Raw genomic sequence first — 10689 nt, 5'->3', positions numbered from 1 at the left:
CTACATAAGTAAAATAACTCGTGAATGATGGATTTATCTATACAATAAACGAACCTAATATAACAAATTTCCCACATGCGAGATACGATTTTCTATAAAAGAGAAACTTAGAAAATAAATTTTACACATCAAATCGAGTTGGGTCTGTTGGAATGTTTTTCTTCAACCAAACTAAAAGTAACCTGAATCGAGGTATAACTCAATCCAATCCCACTCCAAAATTTTTGGATTGGGTTATGGGGTTCTTCTTCTTTTTCTTAGTTTTCGTAAAATCGAAAATTTGATTCTAACCGATATTTATAGTTTGAGTTAGATAGTTAATATTGTCGGGGAAGTTTATCACAAAATGGATTGATTTTTTTTTTTTTTCCGAAATTTTGTAGAACACGTGTCTAGGTTAATTGTCCGTTACGTTTCCTTTCCAGCGCTTTCGCCTTCCGATACCAATCTCTTTATATTCCTTACGTATAATTCAGGCCATTTTTTTTGTTCTTCACCAAGATAATACTCCTCCGATCAACTTCTTTCCTTCTCCAATTTCTCTCTGATTTCTGATTTCAATGGCGATGCCTTCGCGGGAAGCAATTGATACTTTCATCGGCGTTACCGGAGCATCCGAAGCGATCGCCGTTCAGAGCCTCGAGGTTTCATTTCTATATTTTTGTTTCCCTTTTTCTCTCTTGTAGTCGGTTCCTTTCTGGAGGGAAGGCGCTGATTTTGCCTGAGCTTGCTGATTTTTTATGCTGCCGCTGGACTGTTGATGTCGATGTTTAGGACCGTTAGGTTTAGGTCATTGCTTCTGAACTTGTTTTGTGGGAGTGCTTATTATACTTCTTTCTGCTGGATTGTGATTTCGGGGGGTTTTCTTATTTCAGCTATGGATACGTGGGTTGTGAATTTTTAGTTAAATTTGGCATGTTTTCGTCTCTTGGTTATTTGTTGGCAGTTCATGTGGTAGTGAAGATTAGGAGAATACAAATGCTAAGCATTGATGATGAGATAGACTTCTTTTTTTGGTCGTAAATTGCTTCAATCTGTTCATTTTCCTTTTATGGTCTTACATTTAGGCACATGGTGCTGATCTCAATGCTGCTGTGAATGCTTATTTCAATGAAGGAGATAGAAGTTCGTCCGTAAAGTATGCTACCACTTCCGTTTCACTCCGTTTTTTTTTTTTTCTAAAGCTTTTATTCCTTAAAAATGGAATTGCTGACCTGCATATCTGTGTTCTTTTTATGTATCTGACCATATTCTTGATGTTGAACTTGAACTCTTCCCAATATCTCCAGTGCACGTCAAACCTCTGTTTCTGGTGAATATGATTTCATGGACATTGATGATCCAGTTGAAGTTGAACCCCATGGTCCTCCTCGGTCTCTTCTATCTACAGCTAGAGAGGGAATGATTCCATTTTCGTTACTTGATCGAAATCTCCGCCAGGGGTTCTTTGATCGCCCCTCTGATTTTACAAGTTCTGCTCCAGTTGTGACTCATCCAAGAGAGGTGAGGGAGATTCCCATAGAATTTACAGATGGTAATCGACCATCTGGCCAATCTGGCCATGAGCCGACAATTGAGGATGTTACTGGGACTGTAGATGCCCATGTTCCAGCGGTTCGTGGAACTGTAGTAATTGATGATAATGAAGATGAAGAACCTCCAGTTACTTCTATGGCACGTGCACCAGATTTAGAGAATCGCGCTGTTTCAAGTATCATATCTCGTGACAGAAATGCTATACCCGGTGCCTTTGAAAGTAATGAATTCCAAGACAGAAATGACATTGAAGAAGAAATGATTCGTGCTGCGATTGAAGCTTCAAAGAAGGATGTTGTGCAAGCTTATCCAAGCGATCCCTTAACTACACACACTGTATGCGATAACACTATGAACGTGGAGCTTTTTATTTGCTGATGAGGCATTGCATCATATTGTGGTATATACTGATATACCTTTTGCCTTGATGGCAGGATTTAAGCAATCTTAGGACTGAAGAACATCTTTCTCCCTCGAATAATTCTGAAGTTTCACATGCAGCTTCATCTATCAAGGTTTGTTCTCGTCTTAAACCCCTATTTTGTCTTGACGCTTACACATTCTTACGGATAACTTGTGTCGACAATACAGCCAGATGAAGCTTTCCCCGAGCGAGGGGAGAACATTGGAGGATCAAAAATAGCAGATTCTAGGTCAACTGAGGTGGAGATGAGGAAAGGCAGAGCACTAAATGGAAGGTATTCTTCTCAACGACTGTATTCTCTGTAAACTACACTAGCTAGATTTAGTGTCCATTTGGGATTGATTTTGGATAGACTAAAATAAATTATAAGAAAATTTTAACCGTCTAGATTGTTTGGTAAAATGACATATTTATCAATTTATCTAGAATCGCTTTCCAATCTGCTTTGAGATGCAAAATCAAATTGGCTTTCCTTGAAAAGTTTTAAATTTTAAATTCTATCCTTCTATTTATTTATTTATTTCTTTTTGTGACAATTATTTTTCCCAAGCTTTTATCGAATAATTTATATTAAACAATGTATATGTCTACTTTGGTCACTATAGCTAAATCACAACAATACTATTTATTTGTCAAACATTATAACATGCTTTTCATGTTTTATGTTGAAATTTACCGAAGTAATCTACTTCATTTCACAATTGATCTTCTTAGAAGTACGGTTGCCACAATTTTTTTAAAAGCTACATCAATCCCAAATGAAGCCTTAACCAACTTGTTTATTACGATGCCTACTGAGGATGAGACATGAGACTGTAATTTGTGTTGTATTGTTTGACGCAAAAGTCTGATGACAATACATTGGAAAAATTCAGGATGGAAGCAGGAAGCACGTCTTTTCAAGATGAGGTTGAAGACCTAGAGCAAGATAATTTAGTTAAGCATCGGTCCAAACGCAAGTCCTCTGGCTGTGTTGAGCCTGCAAAGGGGGTTGAAGTTGATGTAAGCCTTGCATCTAGTCCCAAGCATTCTGGTGCTGGTAATAATTCACAGCACAATGGGAGTATCTTTCGTTCTGATGAGGTATAGAATTTAGTATGCCCATGTTTTTATCCTAATTTCTGCAACAAGATATCATCCTAGCTGCTATTTATAACTATCCATTTTAACTGTTGATGCTTCTCTATTGAAGTGGGGTGGAATTTCTTCAGAGGAGCATGACGAAGCAGTCATGCTTGAGGCGGCCATGTTTGGTGGAGGTTCTGAAGGAAGTTCATATAATTTTCCATCTGCACCTCATGAGTTCATGAGAAATCAAGGTTCATATATGCAGCCAGCCCCTCGCCTTCCTTCTCCCTCTTTAGTAGCTCAGCGTTTGATTAGGGAACAACAGGTTGGGCTTTTGCGTTTTAAGTAAAAAACTGTTCCAGGTTGCCATCAATTGTGTCTAATTGTTAGTCACATACCCATGCAGGATGATGAGTATCTTGCAGCCTTACAAGCTGACAAAGAAAAAGAACTGAAGGCAATGGCAGAAGCTGCTGCTGTTCTTGAAAAAGAAAAACAAAGAGAGGAGGAATCCCGTCAGAAATTGGATGCTGAGAAGGTAATTCTGGTCATTTCTGTGGCTTTCTCTTCTGGAGATGCCTTTTCCCATCCGTTGTAATTAATTCATAGAATACTCCGTATAATTGAGAGAAGAAATGTGTGCAAGTGTATTATATGTCTATTTGCTCTCTTGTTGTGCTCTCAGGGATTTCAGACTCAACACAGAACATTGTACTCTATTCTGAGTAGTCTCTACAAACATTAAATCTTAATACTGATTGCTATGTTTACGAACTTTATCGTCCGGGTCGTATAGGATAAACTAGGGTAATGTGTCTCTGTCAACACATACTAGATTCTCTGTGATTTTTACACGTGTCAAACACTAATTGAACAAATTGCATGAGTTTGATACCTGTGAAACATCTCTAGTAGCACCTTTTAAGCACGACATTGCATCAAACAATCATTTTCTCTGATAATTGTTTTTCATTTGAACTAATCTTACCTTTATTCATTTACTTTCATAAAAATGATTATAAAATGAAATGTAGGGAAGTATACAATAAATTTTAAGAGTGAAAACCATCAGACTTATTTTATTAAATAAAATAACAATATATAAATGCACAAGCACTTTGAAATTATGTTAAATTATTAAGGCATTTTATCATTAGAAATAGGTTACTTGTTTCTTCGATCTCTTAGAGCAGTATTGCATATTTCATTCCTTCTTTTAGGTGTCATATATCATAAAGTTCGACAAATTGCTAGGGGGTTCCATTAAAATGCATAAAAAAAATTTATATTACACACTTTTTATAAATGTGTCCTCATGGTCTCCGTTTTCTATCCATGTTCCTGCTTTATTTTCTATTAGCGTTTTTGTAGTAGATAGAAATTATCTGGAAGTTGTCATTTTTCTCCATACCAAACTGATGTTGTCGCTCACTGTCTTATTTATTCAAAGGCTAAATAGTTTTTGGATAACATAGCATTGTGATCGTTGTGAGTATATTCAAATTATGAAATTTGGTCCTTTCATAATGCTGTTTGGGATTCCTCCCCTACTAGTTCAAGTATGATGCATTGTATGGTATTTTCACTTCTGCGAGATATATTTGGTCCATGTATTCCACATTTCTGGAATTTAGCAACAACGAGCAATCTTCTGTTCTAGATGTTCACTCTATGGTTTTTTAATTAGCAGGAACTTGAAAGACACTTGGCAGAAATAGAAGCTTCTCTTCCTAGTGAACCAAGAACAGATGATGAGAATGCTGTGACACTATTAGTGCGCATGCCCGATGGCAGTCGCCGTGGTCGTCGATTTCTCAAAACTGATAAGCTACAGGTGAATTGTATAGAGGTTGGCAATGGTGGATTTGTATTCCCTCTTTGCCTAACTGGCTGTGATATGTTTTGTAGTGTCTCTTGGACTTCATTGATATTGGTAGAGTTGTGAAGCCTGGCTCCTACAGATTGGTGAGTACATTTCGTATGCTAAGACGATGTTTCTCTGCCAAGAAGTATTATTTTTATTTGTCGTTGAAGACGATATGATACTCTGATGCTATACTAATTAGAGAGTAAGAACAAATTTGTATGGGGTGTGATTTGGTTTAAAATCTATTTTGCTTTAGAAGCTTATTATTCCATTATAGTTCATAAACCATCACAAAATGATTTAAAACCTAATTGAGACATTTGATCATTTGAGTAGACATCTACTTTACATGTTCGAAATAATTATTCATCCGAAGTTGTAAGGATTAATCTAAAACATTCGGAAATTATGAGACTAAAATAAAATATTTAAACGTTAGATCAAAGACTAATACAGAATCTTAAATGTAGACCTATGGTTTAATATTTATGTTGATTTCATTTCATGTATATATTTATTCTATGGAACAGGTGAGGCCATATCCTCGAAAAGCTTTTGGAGATGGGGAGAGTTCTTTAACGTTGAATGAACTTGGACTTAACAGCAAACAAGAAGCCTTATTTCTGGAGTTGATTTAATGGTCTGGGCAACGCTATGGCGCCGAACTTAAATGATATATACATGAAAACTGCATCTTCCCTCTGTGTGTGGATAAGACAGAGATGGCATTTGAAGGTATAAATAGAACCATTAATGCGGAATAATGGTCTTTTAGTGCAAAATATTTGATCATTATGCCGAGGAGTTCTGTATGCAGCTTTCTTGTTAATACGATGGGGGTTTTAGAAATCATATTGGATTCTGTGGCGCTTTGTATATGACTAGTTCTATTCATTTTAGACAGAAACATTGCATATATTAGATGGCTACCCAAAATATAGAGCCTTCCTTGGTTTGCTACATAAAATGGTTCTTTGCTTCTGATTTTACATTGTCTTGGTATCTTTAATATTCATCTTTTGGGCATTTCACAAAACTAGCTCTTGTCATGGAATGTCACGGTGAATCTATATTTTGAAAGCATATAGGTAAGGTCTGTGATGGCATATGCCAAGTTGTTTCAAAGCTAAGTATTCAGGTGAGATCTAAATACATCGGTTGGAGAGGGAAACGAAACATTCCTTATAAAGGTGTGGAAACTTCTCCCTAATTGACACGTTTGAACAATATTGCTAGCTGATACTTGGGCTGATACAATTCATGTGCAATCTTATTATTTGGCTGTGGAGAGAGGGAAGCCTAAGAGGAGCTAACCAGAGATGTTTCAGGCTTATTAGGTAGGAACGACTTTTTAAGGGCTTAAAAGTGCCTTTAAGCATTTAAAAAGTCGTTTTAAATAGATCCTTCAAATGGTTATTTGAAACTCAAGGGTATTACAATATAACGTATGTGCACACTTGTGTGTTCTTACTCGAGTTCATCGTAGCTAATGGCCCTAGTCGACTGTTATTAGATATTATCTTATTTGGGTTTTTCTTTTCAAGCTTTCCCTCAAGGTTTGCTAGGAAGAGGTTTACACACCCTTACAAAGAATGAATGTTTCGTTCTCCTCCCCATCCAATGTAGGATCTCACAATGCTATGATACTATTTGTAATGGCTCAAGTCTACCATGAGTAGATATTGTCTATTTGGGATTTCCCTTCCAGACTTACCTTAGATATTGTCCTCTTTGGACTTCCCCTTTCAAGCTTCTCCCGTTTCGGTCTCCTCTCCAACCATGGTTTCCATACCCTTGTTTCGGCTCTCCTCCCCAATCAATGTTGTCTTATTATAATGAATGAGATGCAAAAGATTTCCTAGAATAAATCACTAGTTACTTGTAACTAAATTAAACAGATTTAAGGAAGAAATAAGAGAGCATTCATTTAATAATCAGAGATTTTGATTCGATTCCGTCACCGATAGAAATGGTAATGAACACTTACATAAAAGAATTAAAGAATTACAACAAATCAAATATAGACTAAGAGAAACACTATCTATAAACCCTACTAAGAATTAAAGAATAATCTCTCTTATAAACCCTTTTCTCTCCCTCTCTCCCTGTGGTGTATAACAAATTACAATTGAAACCAAAAGGATGTAATAAATCAATATCAAGATACTTCTGCTGCTGTCCATCCTGACACACTGTAAAGTGGCTGTTCTTCCCAAGCTAAGCAAACTGCTTGAGCTCCTCCTTCTTCTTCAATCTTTCTCACTTTGAATCCATCAGCTGATGAGTACATTTTCAACAGGATTTGGCTCTGAAGAAGCTCTCGATCGTCTCGAATCCCGACGCATCGCAGCCCTCCTTGCTTCTCCATCACTTTCTTCCATTTCTCAAATCCAACATGCCTTTCATACCTCTCCCTTCCTTCACATCCTATCATGTTCCTTATCTCCCTCCCAAACATCTCCTCGATTTTCAACCTCCCCGAGCTGTCCGGTGGAAGGCTAGTGTCGAGGGAGTCGAATATCGCACCGTAGTACTTAAGTGTGGCTGCAACTCGAGTCTCCAATCTCGGGTCGTTGTGCTCGGCTTCTTGCTCGCCCATCACAACAATGCTCGGGTTCGTGCTTCTGATAAGCCCCAAAAAGTCCTTCAATGCTCCTCCCCCACCATTGATGTTATTATCATACAGAGTCTTGTGCAGTTGGAGAATGCAATTCACTCCTACACTCTCATTCTCCTTGACACGAAGCATCCACAGTCTCACATCCTCCAACCGGTCCACCACTGCGTGGAACTCGAACGGCAACCTCAATGCCTCGGCAAACCCCGCCAGCCTATCTCCCGTTTCGTTCAATTCCTGCTTCGATTCACCGATCCCGGTGATTCGGACATGACTAGGAGGGTTCGCTCGAGATGCCAAACTCTGAAACAAGCTCGGCCATTGCAGCCCTTGCTTTATGTCAAAGTCTATGATGTGAACCTTGTCTTTCCCTTCAAATGCTCTCAGCAACATCTCATTTGCTGTGAAGTAGATGAATTTCGGGATCGGACTCACCTCGTTTAGAAGCCGTAACGCTGTTCCTGTATCGTCGTCGATCCGATCATATTCCCTCGGCGGCCTTACGTGAAAGACCTGTGGCCAAACTCTGCTCACTCTTACTGCTAAAGCCTCTGTGTAATATGCAATCAAACGTGTAATGGGTGATGAACCCCTTGGTGAAGCTTGGCTCCCAAGCTTTTCTATCAAATGGTTAATCAAAGTAATGTTCTTTGATCTTATTGCTTCCACACATGCCATTAGAACACTTAACAGCTCAAATGATTCTTCTCCTCCTCTCTCATTTGCTAAGCCAGAGCCTTGATGGTGATGATATGAAGGATTTCTTGAGCTCCCATTGCCAATTTCTGGCCCTGCTTCTGCTGCTGCAAATCTCTCACTTCTTGATGATGAACTCGACCCCGAATCTGAGCCGGAGACCGAGTCCGAGCCGTCCTGTGCCTTCGCATGGCTGCTTTCTCCATCATTTCCTTCTCCCAAATCAGCGATCTCCAACATAAACGGCGACATTGAACTTCCAGGAAGAAAGCAGAGTCCTTCATCTCCATCAGGCTGTTGATGATACCAGAAACTCCGAACCCCACCGCCGAATTGGCTCAGAATTAGCCCGTCTCCTACGTCGTCTCTGCACGCTCTCTTCCTCTTGGCATTGCTAATGGAAGATTCATCATCATCAATACCAATTTGCTCTGCAATTCTCTTCAAGTTCTTACCTTTCCCATTCCAAAACTCTTGCTTGATTTTCTGGTTAGTAGCGGATAGCGGCGGAAGCCTAATGTTCTGCTTCTCGACCGAGAGAGCAACCGGGCGGATCGACGGGGATCGTGCGACGGAAGAGGCGTCTTTCGAGCGGGAAAAGCTGCAGGGCAAATCCAATCTCTGCGCGCTCATTGAAGGGGGAAACTGCAAAAGGCAAGCTTGAAACGGCGACTGTACTACTTCACTTCTCAAATGATTCCTTGGCGAGAGCAATGTTGAACTAGAACACCCAGCCAACATCCTCTATCTTCTTCCAACGCTTTTGCTTCGTTTTTCCAAAAAGATCCACACACCCCCACAACCCAATTTTCCTTTCTTTATCTTTTTTCCTCTGTTTTTCAAAATCCCTTTTAGAGTTTATAATCTAAGAAAATCAATTCCCTTCAAGAACTACAAAGAATGAAGCTACGTGATTGTGTGAAGAAACCCAAAAATCGTATGAACAGAAAGAAATTAGAAGAAAACTCGAGGAATCCGATGAATGAGAAACAGAGGAACAGAATCAAAAGAAACACTCTGTTTTTAAAGTGCCAAATCGTGTGTCCTAAAATTGAATCCCAACCCCAAAACAAAGAATCAAAGAATAGAAAATAGATTAAAAGAAAAATAAAATCATCGGATTCCCAAAGATTCAGAGGAAATTCATCGGAAAAAGCAGAGAGAAGATTTACTTACAAACCGATGAACAGAGTCGAAGAAACATACAGGCGAGGCGAAATGGAAGCAGAATCTCAAACCCAGAACAGAGATGGAAGCCATGACAGCAAAATCGAATCATCCAACAGCTGAAGAATCAGAGAAAGAACACAAAACCCACTAAGAATTGAGAAACAGAGAGAAAGAAATAGAAGTATTTGATCAAAACCCATTACCTGTCTCTGTCTCTGTAAACTTCCTCTGTTGTTGATGTGGTTGTTGTTCTTTGTTTTTTCCCTGTTGGTTCTGTGACAGATTTGATTTAGGAGCACTGAAACAAAAGGAAAAAACGATGGAGCAGAGGGAGAAAAGGGTATAAGGACTGTGGGGACGATGATGAGTGGCCGTTGGATTGGGATCGGACGGTGGAAAGAGAGGGTGTAAGTGACCGTTGGAGTATGTCGGTGGAATATGACCGTTGAGAGAAGAGAGGAGAAATTGGAGGGTACGGTCTCCCTCTTTATTCTTCGCGTGGAAAACGTCACGCTTGATGCACGTGACCTTCTAATTATTTATTTATTTATTTTATTTTATTTTATTTTTACGTAGACCGACCGTTGAGTTACGTTACACTGACCTTTGCTTTTTAGGATCTCCTTTTTATTTACCGCCGTTTTTATGGTAATAATAATAATAAATAATTTCTATTTTTACCCTTTTATTAATTTTATTCTTAATATTCAATAAATATGTTTTTTTTTATTTATTAAAATTAATGGATGAATTCGCCAAAGTTGATAGACATGATAAAACGAACAATTATATACAGACATGAAGTCTACTAACAAAAACGAACAATCTTTAGTATTCCAACTTGAAAATTTGCTATGTTATTATTTTTATTTAAATTAATAAAAATGGCATATTATTAATTCGGAGACCAATTAAAAATTGACATGTGTCCTAAATTAAATTTCAAGACGTTTTTATAGTACACCGATTGAATATGCCTAGTTTGAGCGAGTTGGGTCATATGACAATTGGGTTCATAATCAAATAAGCCCATCAAAAAATTATTAAATGGCTAAAAGACGTTTGATTTAAGGTTTTGTTTATTATGTCTACAAAAGAATGTACGCTCAGAATTTCATATAAATAAAGTATTATAACGATATATTTATAAATTTTATATTATTATAATAATTTATTAATAAAATAATAATATACTTTAAATTTTAATTTAATTTTCTTTTGTTAATAAGTATACTATAAATAATATGCATTAAATTTTAGGCGGGTAGGATTTTGAGTTTGTTTAAGGAAAAATATTAATAATTATTCTCA

General features: G+C 37.8%; 2 protein-coding genes across 2 annotated transcripts; one reads left to right on the top strand and one right to left on the bottom strand.

Annotated features, from left to right (window-relative positions):
* Window positions 1-461: 461 nt before the first annotated feature.
* LOC111438712 (plant UBX domain-containing protein 8-like) lies at window positions 462-5881 on the top strand. The gene is made up of 11 exons (XM_023076555.1): window positions 462-644; window positions 1068-1138; window positions 1290-1872; window positions 1971-2051; window positions 2128-2234; window positions 2836-3043; window positions 3153-3353; window positions 3435-3566; window positions 4719-4862; window positions 4937-4993; window positions 5426-5881. Exons 1-11 carry the CDS (start codon window positions 561-563, stop codon window positions 5531-5533), a joined length of 1776 nt encoding a protein of 591 aa, XP_022932323.1. The 5' UTR covers window positions 462-560; the 3' UTR covers window positions 5534-5881.
* Window positions 5882-6831: 950 nt separating this feature from the next.
* Window positions 6832-9774, bottom strand: LOC111438711 (scarecrow-like protein 28). Its single transcript, XM_023076554.1, has 2 exons — window positions 9582-9774; window positions 6832-9494 (listed from the first exon to the last, which is right to left on the bottom strand). Exon 2 carries the CDS (start codon window positions 8947-8949, stop codon window positions 7054-7056), a length of 1896 nt encoding a protein of 631 aa, XP_022932322.1. The 5' UTR covers window positions 8950-9494; window positions 9582-9774; the 3' UTR covers window positions 6832-7053.
* Between the last annotated feature and the right edge of the window lie 915 nt (window positions 9775-10689).

Source organism: Cucurbita moschata, unplaced genomic scaffold, assembly GCF_002738365.1.
Source record: "Cucurbita moschata cultivar Rifu unplaced genomic scaffold, Cmos_1.0 Cmo_Scf00082, whole genome shotgun sequence".
Taxonomy (NCBI): domain Eukaryota; kingdom Viridiplantae; phylum Streptophyta; class Magnoliopsida; order Cucurbitales; family Cucurbitaceae; genus Cucurbita; species Cucurbita moschata.
The sequence above is the reverse complement of the archived record's forward strand: the minus strand, read 5'-3'. Positions and strand labels throughout refer to the sequence as shown.

Excerpts from the sequence above, each read along its gene's own strand:
- LOC111438712 (XM_023076555.1), top strand. The coding sequence starts at position 561 with ATGGCGATGCCTTCGCGGGAAGCAATTGATACTTTCATCGGCGTTACC. Across the intron at positions 645-1,067 it reads TCGCCGTTCAGAGCCTCGAG|GCACATGGTGCTGATCTCAA; the intron begins GTTTCATTTCTA and ends TCTTACATTTAG. Across the intron at positions 1,139-1,289 it reads GATAGAAGTTCGTCCGTAAA|TGCACGTCAAACCTCTGTTT; the intron begins GTATGCTACCAC and ends CAATATCTCCAG.
- LOC111438711 (XM_023076554.1), bottom strand. The coding sequence starts at position 8,949 with ATGTTGGCTGGGTGTTCTAGTTCAACATTGCTCTCGCCAAGGAATCAT.